Genomic DNA, 21,622 nt, shown 5'->3' on the forward strand with positions numbered 1-21,622 from the left:
GCTGCCTCACAAGCATTGAACTATCCAGGTAAGATGTTTATACATCCTGTTCAATGCTTTGATCAGAGCAGTGCTGTGGGAGGCCTTGGAAGAGTCTAAACTTCATCTTTCAATGGGAATCTCTTATGTTATCGTCCAACTAATTCCCATCAATGTGAACAGTTTTTCTGCAGCGCCTGGAAAGTGACATTTCACTGGCTATTTATGTGAAACCACATAAATGGTGTATAGCAGGCATGGGCAAACTTCCGTCCTCCGGGTGTTTTGAACTTCAACTCCCACAATTTCTAACAGCCGGATGTTACAAATTATTGGAGTTGAATTCCAAATCACCAGGAGGGCTGAAGTTTACCCATACTCCGTATATAGCCTCAGAACCTTTCTACATTGCCATATAAAATCCAGATTATCCGATTTGAAATTGGTTATGTTGCATAAGAATACCAGCCCTGGGTCCTTGGGATGTCTAGTTTACCTGCGCCAGGTGCCCACTTACTGAAGTCTCCTTTTTTTCTCTCTCTGGCGCCTGCCGGAGCACTAACCCAATGAAGGGCAAAGAGCACTTCTTAGATTTTTTTTTCATATCAGGAGCAACTAGAGTTGCTTCTGGAGTGAGAGAATTGGCCATCTGCAAGGACATTGCCCAGGGGACACCCAGGTGTTTTGACGTTTTTACCATCCTTGTGGGAGGCTTCTCTCATGTCCCCGCATGGAGCTGGAGCTGATAGAGGGAGCTCATCCGCACTCGCCCCGGGTGGGATTCGAACCTGGCAGCTTTCAGGTCAGCAACCCAACCTTCAGGTCACGAGGCTTTTATCCCCTAGGCCACCGGAGGCTCCACACTTTTTAGATGCATTGCCATCATCTTCCTCTGAAGGTTTATATGATGTGCCATGACAACCAGGGGTAGATTACCCCTGGCCATCACTTACAGGGAAGCCTGGCTTGTTAAGGGTACTTTGGAAAACTATCTCTCTCGTGTATATAATTTGCCCCAAACACTCCATGTTTTTTCCCTATGTGTTCCTATTTTGCCTATATGTTGTATTAACCTAATGTTTATGCTCCTGAGATCCCCATTCCTTCCCTTTGGGGGAAGCCTTGTTCCTGAACCCAAAAATGTCTTGCATCCCACACAATTATATAGCCTGGGGGAAAGAAACTAAGCTGGGAACTTCCTCATCAATTTCCCAGTTTCACCTGTACCTTTGGACTTTACCTGGACATTGCAGCACAATACTTCTATTCAGGTGGGGGAAATCACCTCTCCCCGCCCTTTGGGAAGAACCAATTTCACCAACTGTGCCTTTGATGAACGGGACTGCTCACATCAGAAGGAAATCAGCATTTCTACAGCCAAAACCCATCCTCTGTCATTTTTGCATGATTGTAGTAATATATGATGTTTTGTTTCTCTGGGGTCTGGAATTGTCAGGCCAGCCCTATTAATGGGCCATGTCATGTTCATCTCATAAAACATTCCTGGGTGGGGCCAGAGACGTCCTCAATCATTTTGTTATTTTTCCTGTTCAATAAAAGGAATCTCATTTATCAACATTTAATCATCCCTTGTCCCAGCCCATGCTGGCTAGTGAGCCAAGCCCCACTCTGTGACTGATCAGAATTAGAGGCTGGGCTGCAGCCTGCCAGCATGTGTATAAAAAGAGCTGTGAAACTGTATTCTGTATGCTATCTACTTTGTGAATGAATCACTAGTTAGCATCTTATCTGCAGATAATAAAATCTTCCTTGGCTGAAAATCACCTTCTCTCCTTGCTTGCTGGCTAATTTCAATTGGGCCTAATCTGTATGCTCGCCACAGCAGGGACTCACTCAAAATGGGCAGTTCAGGCTGATCACTCGCCTGGGATCTGCCAACAGGCTTCTCCCTGGTCTCACCGCCAGGGGTTGCCTCCTAAAACGGGGCCAACAGTTATATGGCAGTGTAGACTCATATAACCCAGTTCAAAACAGATAATGTGGATTTTCTGCTTTGATAACCTGGATTATAAGGCAGTGTAGAAGGGGCCTCAGTCTCACTTCCCCATTTGTAGTCGTCTGCCAGTAGATGATAACATCAAATTGCATCAGCCACCAGATGATCACATGAGATATAAGGGACCCTAATGTACCAAAGAAGTAAACCTTTTTCTGGATTTCATATTCTGGTCATATTTCTAATGTTTTCCTCTGCCAGGTGTTTCCTTTATTACTGTTTTTGAGTAAAATGTCCCTATGGCCCAAAATAGTTGGAAAGCTTGTATTTATTATCCAAACTTTAGGATTTTTACTCTACACCAACACAACTATTTCCCTTCAATACAAATGTCCCCTGGGCAACGTCCTTGCAGGCGGCCAATTCTCTCACACCAGGAGCAAACTGTAGTTTTTCAAGTCACTCTTGACACAAAAAGAAATCATAGATTCAAATACTCATAATATATTACACTGTGCATTTTAAAATAATAAAAAGGCTCAAGTTTTTCCATTTAATGTGGAATAGCAGTGTGCCAGGAGCAAGAAAACAACCAGTATATTTTAGCCAAAGGTGCCATTTGTACATCAAGGGAAATAATAGTGCAAACATCGTTTCCTTTGGCTTGGCCTCAACAGTTCAATTCTGGAATCCCAGATGAAAAACAAAATTAACGAACTAGAACTTCGCACCTAATGTGGTAAAGGAACTCGAAACTAAGCTCAGAGGAACATGTGATGGAAGTACATATGGGTTTTTTTTTCAGAATAGATGCCAACACAATCATAGGGAGTCTGCTTTCTGCTGGTCCAGAGACAGGACCTCCAACTGACAAGAAAGGGGACTTTATTAAGTCTTAAGCAGAACTTCTCAATCGGTCCTGTTTGAAATCAGATGTTTACCCACAAAGGCCGTGTTTTAGTCTGTTTGTATTCATTGTTGCTTGTTAAGGAATGAAGTCTGACTAAAACGTTTTCCACATTTGTGGCATTGGTATGGCTTCTCTCCAGTGTGAAGTTTATTTGTGCCTCACCAAGTCTGAACTGTAAGTAAAACATTTCCCACACTCTGACATTACTTTGGCTTCTCTCCTGTGTGAAGCCTTTTGTGCCTCACCAAGGTTGAACTGTCAGCAAAAGCAAGCAACACTCCACTGTAGTTACATTGCAACTGTCATACAGGAGGCGAGGGGCGGGGGGGAAACCTTCAGCCTTTTCTAAGTTAACTAAGTTGTTCCTCTAACTTGTTCCTAGAGACTCAGACAGTGTGGGGTTAAATTCCAATAAGAGGAACAGTTGATTGAAGTATTTATGGGGTTGTTTTTCAGAATAAGTGACATGACAATCATATTTAACCCTCTAAAAGATTGTCATGGGAAGCTTGCTTTCTGCTGTTCCAGAGACAGGACCTCCAACTTAGGGATTCAAATGACAGGAAAGGGAACTCTACCAAATCTTTGGCACAACTTCTCAAACAGACATGTCTGAAATCAAATGTTTACGCACAATTGCTTTTTTGTGGCATTTCTATGGTTTCTCTCCAGTGTGAAGTATTTTGTGCCTCGCCAAGCATGAACTGTCAACAAAACAAGTCCCACACTCCTGGCATTGGTATGGCTTCTCTCCTGTATGGCGTCTTTTATGCCTCGCCAAGTTTGAATTCGCAGAAAACCATTTTCCACACTCTTGGCATTGGTATGGCTTCTCTCCTGTATGGCGTCTTTTATGCCTCGCCAAGTTTGAACTCGCAGAAAACCATTTTCCACACTCTTGGCATTGGTATGGCTTCTCTCCTGTGTGAAGTCTTTTGTGCTTCACCAAGTGTGAACTGCCAGCAAAACATTTCCCGCACTCCTGGCATTGGAATGGCTTCTCTCCTGTGTGATGTCTTTTGTGGGTCACCAAGTGTGAATTGTAAACAAAACATTTCCCACACTCCTGGCACTGGTATGGCTTCCCTCCCGTGTGGAGTCTTTTGTGGCTCACCAAGGCTGAACTGTCAGAAAAACATTTCCCACACTCCTGGCACTTGTATGGCTTCTCTCCTGTGTGAAGTCTTTTGTGCTTCACCAAGTCTGAACTGTACGCAAAACATTTCCCACAGTCCTGGCATTGGTATGGCTTCTCTCCTGTGTGGAGTCTTTTGTGCTTCACCAAGTCTGAACTGTAAGCAAAAAATTTCCCACACTCCTGGCATTGGTATGGCTTCTCTCCTGTGTGGAGTCTTTTGTGACTCGCCAATTGTGAACTGTGAGCGAAATATTTCCCACACTCCTGGCATTGATATGGCTTCTCTCCTGTGTGGAGTCTTTTGTGCCTCGCTAAGTTTGAACTAGAAGCAAAACATTTCCCACACTCCCGGCATTGGTATGGCTTCTCTCCTATGTGTAATCTTTTGTGCTTCACCAAGTCTGAACTGTACGCAAAACATTTCCCACAGTCCTGGCATTGGTATGGCTTCTCTCCTGTGTGGAGTCTTTTGTGGGTTACCAAGTTTGAACTAGAAGCAAAACATTTCCCACACTCCTGGCATTTGTATGGTTCCCGTCCTGAGTGACATCTCTCATGTTTCACCAAGTGTGAACTCTGGATGAAAGATTTCCCACACTCCCTGCTTATGAAATCCTCAGTTCCTTTAAAGATTTCTTCTTGGCTCAGATTTGGCAATTTGCAACCAGCAACACATTTTCCTGATTCTTTCCATTTAAGTTGACCTTTCCCAGCATGGAGTGTCTTGTGAGGCACAAGTATCATATTTTGGGTAAAACACTGTCCACATACATTGCATTTGTAGTGCCTTTCTCTGGCAGAATCTCCATCTTCTCTGTGGGTTTGCTGGTGTCTAGGAATTCCCCCGTTGTGTCCCAAATGCTTCCTGTGTTTGGTGCATTCATTGCTCTTCTTCCAATTATCTGCTGTGAAGAAGAAGGACAGAAACAATCATCCCTCAGACTGAGTGATAAGGAGTCTAAGAAAGTGGGATAAGAAGTGGATTGAAATCAACCTTAAAACAACATAGATATGGAGGAAAAGAAGATATAAATGCTGTCCTTTCCCTGCCGTTTGTTCAATAAGGATGAACATTGTTTGACTGCCTGGATCCTCTAAGGCAGAGATGAGTAACATATATTCCAGAGGTTACCTGTTGCTCTGCCCAACCTGTTTTTTATTCTGTCTCTTTCTCTCTGGGGGAATGGATTACTTTCCCCTTCATATTCAAATGCTTGCCTTTTTCTCTAGCTAAAACTTTACCTTGCTACCACACATATCATAATTGTTCCCTCCTTCTTATTTATCTTCCCCAACCTCCAGTTCTCTTTCCCCATGTTCACTTAAAGTTGGATTTTTCTGTTCCAATGTAGAACATCCTATACCTAATTCCAGAGTGCTGGAGATATTGTTACACTTTTACCACCAACTACAGAATTTGGCAGTTTTTGGAAGTTTGCTGTAAATGTGAGTTCCAAAGGGATAGATTTGCCTGACAAAGCTGGGAATATGCAAGGTAATGACTGTAAAGAAACAGAGGAAAACAATAATGAATGCAGAGAAGGGAACAAAAATGTAATCAATTCTTGTATATACTCTATGTACAGCCAAATAGTATGTATATATTTTTCCTCTCCTTTTGCCACTCTCCAGACATCTTTTAATTGCCACTTATTCATCACTTTACTTAAATCTGTTATATCACTATTTTAACCTTTACGTTTTGTGTGGTTTTGTCTTTCTTGCCCATACAATTACACTCCCTTCCAAATATTACATATTGTGGATGAAAATTTTCTATCTGACTTAGTACTTTTTCCATAAAATTCTTGCTGCTTTATGTTTGGAGCATATACATTCACTAATACGTAATGTAACATAACGGCACTCCATGCAGTCATGCCGGCCACATGACCTGGAGATGTCTACGGACAACGGCGGCTCTTCAGCTTAGAAGTGGAGATGAGCACCAACCCCCAGAGTCGGTCACGACTGGACTTAATGTCAGGGGAAAACCTTTACCTTTTTACCTAATACATATTTATCTTCCCCTATTTCATATATCTACCTTCATCGTCTTTCAATATTTTGTTTGTTAGCAAACTATATTTTTTTGCAATTACTATAGCTACTCTAGACTTAGATGTTCCAAATGATTTTTCTGGACTTCTTATCCAATTTGACTTAGCTCAGTTGACCCCTCTTTACCCTGCTGTGTTTCTTGTAAAAAGATATTGTCCGCTGCATCCTTCTTCAATAAGGCTTCAATTCTCCTACATTTAATTACCGTTCCCAGACATTCGGTATTCAGCGTTGATATTCTCAATGTATTGGATATCATTTCTATTACATAGCTTTTTGGGGCTCAATCTACTGTGCACCCTTGTCCCTTATAACCCCCTAGCCCTCTCCCTATTTTTCCCCTACCCCCCCTTTCCTCAGTCCTCTATTTCATCAAATCCAATTGTTGGGACTTCTTGTCCCAAGTGGAGAAGGAGAGGCAGATTCATCTTGTAGCCCAGGTTCTCCCTCCCCCCGAGTGCTCATTTTTTTTGGTTTGCAGTACTTCAAGTTTTCTTTGATCTTTTCTCTGCCCATTGGCATTTCAGAAAGATCTGATGACCCCATGTATATGCAATTTCAGCCTTCATTCGTTGAATTGTCGATGGCTTCATTGAGTATCTCCAGTTTTTAGTCTCAGGTCAGTAGTCATTGAACACTTCCACTTTTGTTTCTCCCATCTTCAATTTTTCAGGTTTTTTTCTCAATATATTCATTAATGCTTCCTTTTTTGCAAAGTGTAATACTCAAATTATCACATTTCTGGGTGTCATTTTATTTCTTCCCACTGGAAGGTGATGAGCACGTTCTTTGTTTGTTTCCACCCCGTTCAGCGATGGTGAAACTTTTTGAAGCCATTTCAGAATTTCAGTTTTCAAACCATCCTTTCTGTTTTTTTCTGCCTAATTTTTCATAATTAAATTATTTCTTCTCTGGATATCTTGCAAATACACATTTTTTCCACATCTGAAAGTTTGTTGTCATGTTCTTGTATTGGCTTTTTAATTATCCCTTGTTCCAAATTTTTATAACCTCTAATTTAATTGTTTGAATGTCTCCTTGCAAAGTCTGGCAATTGCTTTTTAAGGCCTGGAATTTACCATCTGAGCTTTTCCTATCGACATCAATTTAAGTTTTCAATTCTCTTGAGCTTGTTTGGATCTCCAATTTCAAAGTTTTTCTCTTATTTCCTTTCCTCTCTTTCTTTATCAAAAATGTTTAATTCCTTGAATTTTTTGTTGCTCTCTTCCTTAATAAATATTGTTAATTTTTTTAACAGATCACTGTTGTCCACTCCCTTTTGCTTTCCCACTTCACTACCGTAGTTCCCTCAGCACCTGTGATGAGAGAAGAGAGTGATGTGAAAGTGGACGGGAGAGGAGATTTTTGTAGCTGTTTTCTCTTTGCTTGTTCAGGCGGACTTATTATTTTGCTTAAAGAATTCACTCTTTCCAACATTGAATAAGATTTACCTCACGGCTTTGTACAGACCCAGAGCAGTTTCTTATCTTGTTTATCTCAATTATACTGTTGTTTTCTCCTTTGCATTCAAACTACAGTCAAAAACTGTGTTTCAAATTAGCCTCCACTCTCCCTCCTTTCAACTTTTCTTAGAACTCAAACTTCTGTTTCAGGCCTCTCCACTTATGACTTGGATCCGATGGGTTATAAAGCCTTTTTTTTCTTCTCGATCTCTCCCCACTCTTTATTTACCTAGCTTTTAGTATTTCGTTCTGCTCATTAAAGTGAACTATAATGGTGGCCGTAAATCATTTCGTCCGGTCTTCTTTCATTTCTTTCTCTCTCAGACCAAGCCGATGAACTTTACAATTCTTACCTCCTCCAAAGAGTTTCTTAGATCATTAAGTCCTTTACAGTTTCCATTTTCTTTTCTGATTCTTTGATCTCTTGTCCAGTGTTATTAAATTCTCATTTTGACTGCCCCCACCAATCAGCTTCTTTCCTTTCCCTGCCTCTCTCTCACACTCACACACTCAGAGAGAGAGAGAGAGAGAGAGAGAGAGAGAGAGAGAGAGAGAGTATAGTATGACTGATCTGGGGTGATTACTCTCAACAGGTTTTCCAGGGAAGCCTGTTGCTACGAGGGAGTGTGGTACGCTTGGACTTGACTCCACTTATGGAAGTCTTTCCACTGTAGTCCAAATTGGTGCCAACATCACTGTTACTCAGGCACCAAGTCCATGTTACACTTATGTTATATATTTGTAACATAAGCCCTGCCTTGAGAACTCTCAGATATTGTGATGATTTAGGATACTGCTTCCGCTAGGGAGCTGCTGACTGGGATACCGCATTTTGAAATAGAAATCTCCATCAGTAAGGGAGCCTTACCAAGTGAGTCCACAATCCCATTTATCTGCTTTATGATCTGCATGTGCAAGGCTTTCTGATCAGGATTCAGAAGAGCCCACTCCTCCAGGGAGAAATGGACAGCCACGTCCTCAAAGGCAATTGGGCCCTGGTGGAAAAAGAAAACATTTCCTTCTTACATAAGGGCTAGCAAAAAAAATTACAAGAAAATATTTAAAGTAGATTGATATTCCTATTCGCAATTTGAAAGAGAAAGGGCTATGGCTTTGTAGAGACGTCTAGTTGGTCACAGTCAAAACCATTTCTTAATTGATAATGTATTTATTTATTTTTATTTACAGCATTTATATTCCGCCCTTCTCACCCCGAAGGGGACTCAGGGCGGATCACATTTCACATATAGGCAAACATTCAATGCCTTTAACATAGAACAAAGACAAGACAAACATAGGCTCCGAGCGGGCCTCGAACTCATGACCTCCTGGTCAGAGTGATTCATTACAGCTGGTTGCAACTGGCTGCTCTTCCAACCTGCGCCACAGCTCGGGCTGTGAATCAGAAATGAATCTTGACATGTTCCAGCTTTCACTCTGGTGCCTAAAACTGGACATAATGTTATTCCAGGTGAGGTCTCACCAAAGCAGAAAGAAGGTCACCATGACTTTCCTTAATCTAGAAACTATATTTGTTTGAATACAGCCCAAAATCACATAGGCTTTTAATCTGGTGCATCACACATCGACAGGGACGAAGAGTCAAAAGTGACTGAATGAATAAACAACAACAAACACACTCTTGGCTCATGTTCAACTTGTTGTCTGCTAACACTCCAAGATCCCTTTTACATGAACTATTGCACTTAGTATATTATCCTACATTTCTACTTGTTGAAATTAATTTCACTATTTTTCACCTAGCTCTCTAATATGATAAGGCCATTATAAATTCTGATCTTGTTTTCTGGAGTATTTGCTATCTCACCTATTTTGGGGTCATTTGCAAACTTGATAAACCTTCATCCAAGTCAATAGGAAAGATGTAGAACAGCACTGTTTGTGATTGTGCCTTCAATATCTCACTTCTCAGAGAACACTATCAATCTTTTCTGTTTCAACAGATGTTTTATGACTAAGCCTGGAACAAATGACACCCAAGCAGCTCCAGTCCTCCTCTCCCAGGAATCCTTCTGCTTACCTGATTCAGTTCCACTCCATCACAAAGGGGAAGAAATGATTGAGGATTCGGCAACAACATCATTTCAGCCCCTGGGAGAGAGAGCAAGGTGTGGAAAGCTGACAAGTCACAGAGGTTACAATTACAGCCCTAAAGAGAAACCTATGAGGAAATGGCCCTATACACACAGGAGCATTCTCCAGCCCAGGAATATGAAACATTTTATGGTTTAGGACTTTTTTATTTCAGTGCTGTGAATAGGTTGTATTGAAATTAGTACCAGGCTTGTTATTTGAATAGACTAAAGTTATTCTTTGTTGTCTGTTTGTCTTCCAACTCAGTTTCAGGGCTCATCTTAATTTTAGGTCCCACCAGGGGAGATACCGGAGGGCTGAATTTTCAGTCCTATTGATCTTTAGGCTAAAGAAGAAGTATTGCAAGAAAGAAAGCTGCAAATCACACTGAAATTACAGCATTTGCAACCAAATGCCTACTACTACTATTACTAATCTTATCCATTTCTCCTTGCAGCTTGGGATAGGTTACTGCTGCAGCAATCGCCAGGCGAGGGCTCACAAGGGACGTCCCCTGGATTTCCCCCGGCCACGCCCCAGCTGGAGGAAAAAGCCTCCAGCAATGGCCCAGCTGAAGAAAACCTGCGGCACACTCTGCGTATCTCGGAGGAACAGGCACTGCTAAAGCAAGAGCCTATCCCTCCGAGAAACGCGGAGCGCGCTGTGGGACCTTGCCAGCCAGGCCACCGCTGGAGGAAACTCCCTCCTTCAGCAAGGGCCGGACCAAGGGAGATCCAGGGAGACGACCCCCGGCGAGCCCCTGCCCTATCCCAGCCATTCAGTTATCCAAGATGGGGCCCGCCCCTTTATCTTGGATAACTGGTGTTCAACTGTATACTCATCTCAAGGCCAAATGATCCTGCATATACACCTTCTCAAGCTCAAGCTGTGGATGTGCTACAGTCCCCCCAAAGGGGAGTTCATGCTGGCATAAATCAGCAAAATTCCCAGAAAAATTCCTTCTTACCCTGCAAGGCTACAGCCCCATCTCCTTCCTCCTTGGGTTCCTTCTGCCTGAGACTCTGGGTGATGTCTGATGGAGAGTTCTCTGATTCAGAGACATCAGGGTGGACTTCAATGCAGTTATTTTGGGTCTGGAAGAACACAGAGTATTCCAGAAGTAGTATGGAAAAAGTAAAAAAAAATCACACCTATGTGCACAACTGTATGGACTTTTTAAAAAGAATAACACTGAGATGGCAACTTAGTTTGAAACAAATGCCACACTCCCCCTCCCATCATTTTCAATGTTACATCTGGGGTCAACAAATTTGAGTATAGCATCAACCAAGCTTACAGTGGATATGGAGGTATCAGCAGGAGGGGCAAAGCAGGTGGGAAAAAGAGGCAGAAGGAGAAGAGTCTGGCTTCTGCCATCCATTGGTCCCCTCTTGCAAGAAAGGCAGGAGGTACGTTTCACCTATCCATCAGTCCCAAGATTAGTGAAACCAAGAGTTTATGCTCTCACCTGTTCTTCTTGCCTCTTGTCCTCTGCCCGACTCAGGAGGAAGCCTTCCGCCAGGGCCACCGCCTGGGAAGAGGTCTCTGCCCCACACTCTCGGACCCAGCTCCCCATCTCTGGGGGCAGGAGGCTCAGGAACTGCTCCAGGATCACCAGGTCCAGCATCTCAGCCTTGCTGTGTTGTTCTGGCTTCAGCCACTGGCGGCAGAGATCGTAGAGATGACTGCAAACCTCTCTGGGTCCTTTGCCTTCTTGGTAGGAGAGCTGTCTGAATCGCTGACACTGTGTGTCTGAGCTATAAAGCTCAACACTCAGGAACCTATGTGTAGTCTTTTTCCAGGATGACCTACTGCTCCCACGTCCTGCTTCAGGTCCAGTTGAGTTCAGTCTCTTCATGCTGGAACCGCTGTTTGCTGAAGAACCAACTGTATGCAAGATGTTTTTCCTCCCTCTTTCAAGGAAAAGAAATCCCTGTACAGGCTCTACTCCAAAATTCTCAATCAAAAATCATATTCCACTGTGAAAGAAAGGCAGAATTAGTCAATGAGCTTCAGAAGGCTTTTTGTTGGAGAGTAAAAAAAAACAAAAAAAACAACAACAAAAAAACAAAAAACCAAGCCCTTTATTTATTTCAGAGCCAGGTAATGCTGGGCCCTCCTTCCTCTTGGGCCTCTGCTTCTCCAGCCTCCAGACCCACCTGGCCTCCCCTGGCCTTCCATTGAACCCCGATTCAGTCCCTATCCACACTATCCCCCCATGATTCCTTCAGCTGATGCCTCATGATCCATAGCCTTTGTTGTAAAGAAGAACCAAGAGACTTCGAAACAAGTCCAAAATTGAAATAACAACTAAAGTAAACGCTTTCAAAATTCAGATGACAGACAGAAACAACATCTTTTGGTTCCAGGGCTTTTGAGAGAGGCTCTTTCCCCCTCCTTCCAGTGTAATCCTGGGCAAGGAAGGGTTAAGGGGAAAGAGTTTCGTTCCCAGAGAGGCAGGAAGGAAGTGGGCCTCCTTATTCCGAGCTTTCCTGTCCCTCTAGGAACCAAACTCTCTTTCCTTAACCCTTCCTTGCCCGGCTGGGAGAGTCGAGTTCGTCCCTTTGGCCTCTCCCTCCTCCTCCTTGTTGCAGCTTCTCCTCCTCCTCCTTCAGGTGAGTCTTATTCCCAGACCTTCTCCAAAGGGCCGAAGAGGGGCTGAAGCCCACAACACCTGGAGGGAGGGACGAAGTGGGCCCAGGCCGGCACTAATATGGGGTTAGGGTCATCACATTCTCCATCAGGGAAATCCTTCTGAGGAGAGAGAGGCAGGCCGAGGGCCAATGTGGATTGGGACTGAATGGCAGTTCAGTGGAAAGCCAGATGAGGCCAGGTGGGTCTGGAGGCTGGAGAAGCAGAGGCCCAAGTGAAAGGAGGGTCCAGTATTATCTGGCTGCGAAATAAATAAAAGGGGCTGTTTTTAATGAATAAGAAAAAGCCACCAGAGGCTGGTTTAATTCTGCTTTTCTTTCACAGAGGAAATGTGATTTTTGGCAGAGAATTTTGGAGTAGAGCCTGTTCAGGGATTTGCTTCCCTTGAGAGGAGAGGGAGGAAGAGCATCTTGGGTCCAGTTTGGTTCTCCATCAGAGTGGTTCCAACATGGAGAGACCCAACTCACATGAACCTGAAGCAGGCAGGACTCCTGGGAGCAGTGGGGAATTTTGGGAAAGAACTACACAGACGTTCCTAGATGCGCACATACAGTGCCAACCCTTCAGGCAGTCCTCCTACCGAGAGGGCGAGGTGCCCAGAGAGGTTTGCAGCCGCCTCCACGATCTCTGCCGCCAGTGGCTGAAGCCAGAGCAACACACCAAGGCGGAGATGCTGGACCTGGTGATCCTGGAGCAGTTCCTGAGCCTCCTGCCCCCAGAGATGGGGAGCTGGGTCCGAGAGTGTGGGGCAGAGACCTCTTCCCAGGCGGTGGCCCTGGCGGAAGGCTTCCTCCTGAGTCGGGCAGAGGACAAGAGGCAGGAAGAACAGGTGAGAGCATTCCCTCTTGGTTTCACTAACCTTGGAACGGATGGGTAATTTAATGTGTACATAGGTGTGATTTTTTTTTTTACTTTCTCCATACTACTTCTGGAATACTCTGTACTCTTCCAGGCCTGTAATAACTGCATTGAGGTCCACCCTGCTATCTCTGAATCAGAGAAATCTCCATCAGGCACCACCCAGAGTCTCAGGCAGAAGGAACTCAAGCAGGAAGAAGATGGGCCTACGGCCTTGGAGAGTAAGAAAGAACTCTTCTCTGAGTTTTTTTATTATTATTATTCCAGTGTGAATTCCCCTTCAGGCAGATTGTAGCACATCCACAGTCAGTTTGAGCTTGAGAAGGTGCATATGCAGGATCATTTGGTCTTGAGGGGAATATATATGTAGGCTTTCGGTTGCAAAAGATGTAATTTCAGTGTGATTTGCAGTTTTCTTTCTTGCAATACTTCTACATTAGCCTAAAGATTAACAAATTGAAAATTTAGCCCTTCAGTATCTTCCCAGGTGGGACCCGAAGTTAAGATGGCTGGAAGACAAACAGACAACAAATAATAACTTTAGTCAATTGAAATAACAACCCAATTACTATTTTCAATTCAAGCTACTCACAGTGCTTCTTGCAATATAAAGTCTTAACTCCTAAAATTTTACATATTCTTGGGCTGTTTTTTAAATTTTTTATTATTGTTTTGCCCCACTTCCACCCTCCATCCCTCCCCCTGGATATAGATATATTTCCTCATAGGTTTATTTTTAGGACTGTAATTGTAACCTCTGAGACATGTTTATGTGATCAGCTTTCCACACCTTGCTCTCTCTCCCAGGGGCTGGAATGATGTTGTTGCCGAATCCTCAGTCATTTCTTCCCCTTTGTGATGGAGTGGAACTGAATCAGGTAAGCAGAAGGATTCCTGGGAGAGGAGGGCTGGAGCTGCCTGAGTGTCATTTGTTCCAGGCTCAATCATCAAACATCTGTTGAAACAGACAAGATTTGAATGGGAGTTTCTTAAAAGTGGGATACTGAAGGCACAATTGAAAACAGTGCCAACAAGGAGGGAATAAAAATAAGAAATCTAAACAAACTAGAATGCATTTTAAAGGTTCTTCTTTGGTGAGTCCCCCTTTTTCCATTTCTTATACACATCCCTAACCAGCAAAGTAGGGAAAAGGTTTGAGAAGCTAAAGCAGAAAATGAGCTCAGCCTTGTCAGAGAGATTAAAAACAATAAATAGGGATTATTTGGTTATGTCAGTAGAACAAGGCAAAAGGAGAAAACAATAGGGTATCTGCACGGAGAAGCTGATGAAATGCTAACAGGATAGGAAGAAGGTAGAACGTTGCTTCAGTCTTCAGTGTTCAACTTGAGCAAGATGGAGCGGATGCGATAATAGGGGAAATGAAACACTAGCACATCTGGTTTCAGAAATGCTCTTGTAAAGGTCCTTCATTATCTTTTTGCAAACAAACTAGTAAAAAGGGGGCTAGACAATAGTAATGCTACGTGGATTTGGAATTGGTTGGGCGGCCGAACCCAAAGGGTGCTCAGCAATGGTTCCTCTTCATCCTGGAAAGAAGTGACTAGCGGGGTGCTGTAGGGTTCTGTCCTTGGCCCGATTCTGTTCCACATCTTTCTTAGTGTCTTGGATGAAGGTTTAGAGAGTTGGTGTATTATATCTGGAGATGAGATCAATTTTGTAGACTAACAAATACTCCAGAAGACAGGATCAGAATTTAACATGGCCTTAATGTGTTAGAGAGCTGGGTCAAAACTAACCCAATTATTTTCAACAAGGAGAAACGTAGGATAGCACAGTAAGTCTGGGAAAATACAATGCACACATAGACAAAAAGTTTAATATAAGCCAACAGTATGATGCAGAAACTTCAAAGCCTATGGGATTTTGGGCTGTATCCAAAGGAATATAGTGTCTATCTATCTAACCACATTGGTTAAATTCCACTGAGCCAAACACTTCAGATGTGGTAACCCACTGTGTTCATCACATTAGCTTGAGTTCAAGTATAGGGTAGAGCATTCTTTGCATGCCTAAAGTGTTGGGAACAGCTTTCTTTTGATACATTTCAGGAGCTGCTTGGAAAGTAGACTTTTGGTAACAATCCGGATGTAGATGGGCAAAATGGCCAATTCTGTAATGTGATGGCATTTGTTGTTCTCGGGTTTGGAATGAAACATTTCCCCAATTTGTGGGAGGAGCCAAAAATACTCTTGTTAGAGAAAGTTCCGCCAATACCTTTTGCTCACCAATATTTTACTTTGCCGAAACAATTTACAACAGATTATTTATTTATTTATTTATTTATTATTTACAGTATTTGTATTCCGCCCTTCTCACCCCGAAGGGGACTCAGGGCGGATCACATTATGTACATATAGGGCAAACATTCAGTGCCCATAAACACATCGAACAGAGACAGACAGACAGACGCAGAGGCAATTTAACCTTCTCCTGAGGGGATGTTCCATTCTGGCCACAGGGGGGAGCAGCTGCTTCATCATCCTCTCTGACGGCACTTCCTCACTTCCTCATTCCAACGTTGTAAATTAGTTAAACTTGCCTCCCCACTTTTATAAGTGGTACCTTATTTCCTACTTGATAGATGCAACTGTCTTTCGGGTTGCTAGGTCAGCAACGAGCAGGGGCTATATTTTATTTTTAATTGACGGGTGCTCACCCCGCCATGGGCTGGTCTCGAACTCATGACCTCATGGTCAGAGTGATTTATTGCAGCAGCTGCTTACCAGCCTGCGCCACAGCCCAGCCCCTGATAGATTATCAGTTATCGAACATAAACAGGCCAAGCTTACAATTATGGCATGAGGGCCTTAGCTCTTTCCCTTTCAAACAACCAACAGGAATGTAAATCTGCTTCAAAGAGATTCTTGTAATTATTTTTCTTGATGGCTCTTATGTGAGAAGGAAATGTTTGTTTTTTTTTCCACCAGGGCCCAATCGCCTTTGAGGATGTGACTGTCCATTTCTCTTCGGAGGAGTGGGTGATTCTGAATCTTGGTCAGAAAATCTTGCACATGCAGATCATGGAGGAGATTCATGGGATTGTGGCCTCTCTTGGTAAGGCTCCCTCATTGATGGGGATTTCTATTTCAAAATGCCGTATCCCAATCAGGAAGAACTTCCTCACTGTGAGGGCTGTTCGGCAGTGGAACTCTCTCCACCGGACTGTGGTGGAGGCTCCTTCTTTGGAGGCTTTTAAGCAGAGGCTGGATGGCCATCTGTCAGGGGTGCTTTGAATGCAATTTCCTGCTTCTTAGCAGGGGGTTGGACTGGATGGCCCATGAGGTCTCTTCCAACTCTACTATTCTATGATTCTATGATTCAATCAGCAGCTCTCTGGTGGGAGCAATATCCTAAATCATCCCAGTCACTGAAGGCAGGACTTACACAACATATTAGTAATATATGGATCTCTTAGTTTTTCTTGTACATGAAATAATATTCCTTCTTTGTCTCTCAGCTGATTTGGGATTTCTGGCTGGCATGTCCTAAACCTGCTTTTTGGACTTTATTGGGCCCTGAGGTGGGACAGTGGTTTTCATGTTTTATTTTCTTCATGTTTAATGTCTGTGTGTTGGCTTGTTGGACATTTTATCTTAGAGTAATACATAAAGTATTTTTTCTTCATTAGTACACAGCTCATTTTCAAATTCTGATTGGTCTTTTTCAAATCCCATATTTTATTGTCTAGTTCCAATCTTTCTTTCAGTTGCTTATATCTGTACCACTGTAGGTGAAATCCTGCATCCTTCAGTTCTTCTTGAGCTCTAAATCTGTGTTTTTCATTTTTTGTGTATTATTAAATCTCCATATGTAATCCAGTATTCTCCTTTTTTCTTATCTAACTTGTAAAAAGCTTCTTTCATTGAAATTGATAGTGGAGTTTTTGGACATAGTTTAATTTTGTACTTGTTCCAAGTCCTTTGTTTGGCTCATCTTATAAAATGGTGATTAAAGTCTGCATGTACTTTTGCTTTTTGATACCGTATATAGGCATGCCATCCAAAAGGTAAATCATGACCTTCTAATTCTAATGGTCTCTCATTTCGTAAAGTTAGCTAATCTTTCATCCAAACTAGTATGCATGCCTTGAAGTACAATTTCGGGTCCTTTTGATGTGTGTGTACTGACTTGTTGGACATTTTAATATTTCACTCTCCATATAGAGATCTGAGAAGAACATACAGGAAAACTGATAAAACAAATGCAAATGATTAAAATGATTTTAAAACGTAAAACATATTAGGACATTTTAAGAGAATCACAATATTTTAAAGAGAATTAAAACCATGTACCTGTTCTCTTTATTTATATGCCTCTCTCTCCCGAGTTTTTAATTAAATGTTCATGTGGCCCGCCCTGTCTGCTCTGATTTGTGTTGTAATGTATATGATTATTTTTGTACTATTATATTGTGTTATGATATATTGTTTTATTTTGTTATATTGTATGGTGTCTGGGCATGGCTCCATGTAAGCCGCCCCGAGTCCCCATCGGGGAGATGGTGGCGGGTTATAAATAAAGTTTTATTATTATTATTATTATTGGTAAAACCAGTTAGATGCCCAAACCTTCACGAAAAATAATGTATTGACTTGGTGCCTGAGCAACTGCAACATTAGCACCAGTTTGGACTCAAGTGGGAAGACTTCCATAACTGGAGTCAAGTTCAAGCATACCACATTCTTTCACCGCAACAGGGCTCCCTGGAAAACCTCTCAAGATTGATCACCCCAGATCAGTCACACAACTCTCTGACCCCTTTTACACTGCCATATAGACTCATATAATCGAGTTCAAAGCAGATAATGTGGATTATCTACTTTGATGATCTGGATTCTATGGCAGTGTAGAAGGGGCCCCTCTCTATGAGTGTGTGAGAGAGAGAGGCAGGGGAGAGGGAGGAAGCAGATGTTCAAATAGTAACCTAGCAAACATCTCTTGACTTCAGGAACACATTTTCAGCCACCTGGTTTTGCATCCTGTATACGCTTGTCAGACTTGAAAAGCCACTCCGTGCCTGAAGCCAAAAGGAGCATGGAAAATGATGGAAAAGAAGGGGGGTTGTAAAAGCTGACTTTTTCTTGATGTCTGCTTACATGCTTCCTCCCAGTAACTTGGGTTCCTGTGGAAATCTATTAAGAGCCATCGGCCAGATCGATTGGCTGGAGATAGCGGGCCAGAGAATGGATCATCAAAAAAGGCAAACTTCTCCTGGCTTTAGATATGCAGACTATACATCTTTTATTGGTGTGGTATTCAATTTTCCGCCAACCTTACAGTTCGAAAACTTGCAAATGTGAGTAGATCAATAGGTGCCCCTATGGCGGGCTCCATGCAGTCATGCCGGCCACATGACCTTGGAGACACCTTAAAAAACGTCGGCTGTTCGGCTTAGAAATGGAGATGAGCCCCAACCCTCCGAGTTGGACACGACTAGACTTAATGTCAGTGGAAAACCTTTACTTTACTATTCAACTATTGTTTTTTCTCCCAACTAGGCAGACTAGCCTCTGCCTGTCTGAAGCTAAGCCGTCTTTGTACGCTGCCTCTCCCAGCACACAAACAACCCCTAGCCTCAGTCATTCGCAGGATGGTGACCTGCAACATAATGTGTTCTAGGGTTTGTGCTTGTGAATGATTGGGACTCGGGGGTTTTGTGCACTGGGAGAAGCATATAGCAGTAATCAAACTATGCCATTCTCTTTCAAGTGGTAAGAGTTTCATTCATGTTAGATTCACAATTGCAGAAATCTAGCTATTTCAAATTGAATCCATCTTTTTGAAACACTCTGTATATTTATTCCACCCTAAATGTTAGGAAATTGCCATTTCCACATTCCTAAATTCTCATATGTGAAGAAGTTGCAGGTCTCCTGTAAAAGCCGTGCAAAATTGTACAGGTATTGGAACCAGAGCAATTGACTGAAAACAGGGACAGTCCACCAAATGGTATTTCCAAGAAGTCTCTGATATTGCAACATCTGGATTTATCAAAAGCTCTTACCTCTGGTGCACAGTCTTGTCATTCCTCACAAACTGGAATAGTTTGGAGGCAATCACCTCCCTCTCAAAGCCTATCTGGCTTAGGCGTGCAGACATTCCTTTTTCTTTGTTCCCTTCTCTGGCTTCATCACTCCTCTTTTTCTTTACAGTCACTATCTTGTATCTTCCCAGCATTGTCAGGCAAGTCTGTCCCTTTGGAACTCACATTTACAGTAAAATTCCAAAAACTGTAAGACTCCCATTCAGTAGTTGTTGGTAAAAGTGTAACAATCTCTACAGCACTCTGAAATTAGTTGAACTGAACTTGAGAAGAGAAAACTGGAGGTTGAGGGAAAGAAATTAAAAGGGGGGGAATGATTGTGAAATGGGTAGTAACAAGGTAAAGTCTTAGCTAGAGAAAAAGGCAAACATTTGAATGTGAAGGCATCAATTCCCTCAGAGAGGAGATAGAATTTTTTTTAAAAAAACAGGTTGGGCTGAGCAACAGGTAACCTCTGGAACATATGTTACTAATCTCTGCCTTTGAGGCTTCAGGCAGTCAAACAGTGTCCATCTTTACTGAACAGGGGGTGGGGAGAGGATAGCATTTATATGTCTATGTTATTTTGAAGATAATTTTACTTGTTATCCCACTTCTTATCAATTATTGTTTCTGTCCTTCTTCTTCACAGCAGATAACTGGAAAGAGAGCAATGAATACACCAAACGCAGGAAGCGTTTGGGACACAATGGGAGCCTTCCAAGACACCAGCAAACCCACAGTGAAGATGAAGATTCTGCCAGAGAAAGGCCCTACTTTACTCAAAATTTGGAACTTGTGCTTCACAAGGCAGTCAGTGCTGGGAAAAGCCATTATAAATGGGAAGTATCAACAAAATGTGTTGATGAATACAAATTGCCATATCTGGGCGAAGAAGAAATCTTTGAGGAAACTGAGGATTTCATAAGCTGGGAGTGTGGGAAATCTTTTATCCAGAGTTCACAATTGGTGAAACACGAGAGATGTCGCACAGGACAGGAACCATACAGATGCCAGGAATGTGGGAAGCGTTTTGCTTACAGTTCACAATTGGTGACCCACAAAAGACACCACACAGGAGAGAAACCGTACCAATGCCAGGAGTGTGGAAAATGTTTTGCTGGCAGTTCAAGCTTGTTGAGGCACAAAAGGCTCCACACAGGAGAGAAGCCCTACCAATGCCAGGAATGTGGGAAATGTTTTGCTCGCCGCTCAGCCTTGGTGAGGCACAAAAGAGTTCACACAGGGGAGAAACCATACCAATGCCAGGAGTGTGGGAAATGTTTTGCTTACAGTTCACACTTGGTGAGCCACAAAAGAGTTCACACAGGAGAGAAGCCATACCAATGCCCGGAGTGTGGGAAATGTTTTGCTCGCAGTTCAGCCTTGGTGAGGCACAAAACAGTCCACACAGGGGAGAAACCATACCAATGCCAGGAATGTGGGAAATGTTTTGCTCACAGTTCACAATTGGTGTGTCACAAAAGAGTCCACACAGGAGAGAAGCCACACCAATGCCAGGAGTGTAGGAAATGTTTTGCTCGCAGTTCACAATTGGTGAAGCACAAAAAACTTCACACAGGAAAGAAAGGGGAAAAGTGCCAGGAGTGTGGGAAATGTTTTACTTTGAATACACACCTTATAGACCACTAGAGATCTCACACAGAAGGGAAGCCATATCAATGCCAGGAGTGTGGGAAACGTTTTGCTTCCAGTTCACATTTGGCGAGCCACAAAGGACTCCACACAGGAGAGAAGTCAAGCAATGCCAGGAGTGAAGACAATGTTTTCCTCAGACTCCATCACTTAACAAGCAATAGATAATACAAACAAACTAAAAAACATCTGATATCAAACAGGACCATTTCAGAAGTTCTGCTTAAGACTTGGCAAGGTCTCTTTTTCTTGTCATTTGAAAAAAAAAACCATACAGTATATACTTCCGTCAAATGTTCCTCTGAGCTTAGATTCCAATCCCTTTGCCACATTGGGTGCAAATTTCCAGTTTGTGAGTTTTTCAGCCGGAATTCCAGAATTGAACACAGTGCTTCTGTTGAGGCCAAGTCAAAGGAAAAGGTGTTTGCACTATTATTTCCCTTGATGTACAAATTGTATCTCTGGCTAGAATTTACTGGCTGTTTTCTTGCTCCTGGTGCACTGCCAATCCACAATAAATTGAAAAGCATGAGCCTTTGTATTATTTTAGAATGTACAGTTTTATATATTATGATTATTTAAATCTATGTTTTTTTCGTGTACGAAGAAACTTGAGAAACTGCAAGTCACTTCTGTTGTGAGAGATTTGGCTGTCTGCAGGGACATTGCCCAGGGGACGCCTGGATGTTTGTTTGGCCAGCAACCCAACCTTCAAATCAGCAGTCCTGCCGGCACAAGGGTTTAACCCATTGTGCCGCTGGTGGCTCTGACTGAATTTTTGATAATCTACTATGAATATTTGAATCCAATT

The 21,622-nt window shown here is 42.7% G+C and overlaps 1 protein-coding gene and 1 pseudogene across 5 annotated transcripts in view; one reads left to right on the forward strand and one right to left on the reverse strand.

Annotated features, from left to right (window-relative positions):
• Window positions 1-2,475: 2,475 nt before the first annotated feature.
• Window positions 2,476-21,622, reverse strand: part of LOC100556470 (zinc finger protein 883-like) — a 47,828-nt gene continuing 28,681 nt past the window's right edge. For 3 of the 5 annotated variants that reach the window (XM_062973388.1, XM_062973390.1, XM_062973389.1), the window contains exons 3-6: window positions 10,570-10,696; window positions 9,550-9,620; window positions 8,377-8,503; window positions 2,476-4,889 (exon numbers count right to left, since the gene is read on the reverse strand). In XM_062973388.1, coding sequence (XP_062829458.1) covers window positions 3,502-4,889; window positions 8,377-8,503; window positions 9,550-9,620; window positions 10,570-10,696 — 1,713 coding nt within the window. In that variant the 3' untranslated portion in view covers window positions 2,476-3,501. Of the gene's footprint in view, window positions 4,890-8,376; window positions 8,504-9,549; window positions 9,621-10,569; window positions 10,697-11,070; window positions 12,046-21,622 lie in introns of those variants that run through there. The other 2 variants (XM_062973387.1, XM_016997142.2) reach the window with 2 other exon arrangements.
• LOC100556663 (zinc finger protein 660-like) lies at window positions 12,579-21,343 on the forward strand (annotated as a pseudogene).

This window comes from Anolis carolinensis, chromosome 2, assembly GCF_035594765.1.
Source record: "Anolis carolinensis isolate JA03-04 chromosome 2, rAnoCar3.1.pri, whole genome shotgun sequence".
Taxonomy (NCBI): domain Eukaryota; kingdom Metazoa; phylum Chordata; class Lepidosauria; order Squamata; family Dactyloidae; genus Anolis; species Anolis carolinensis.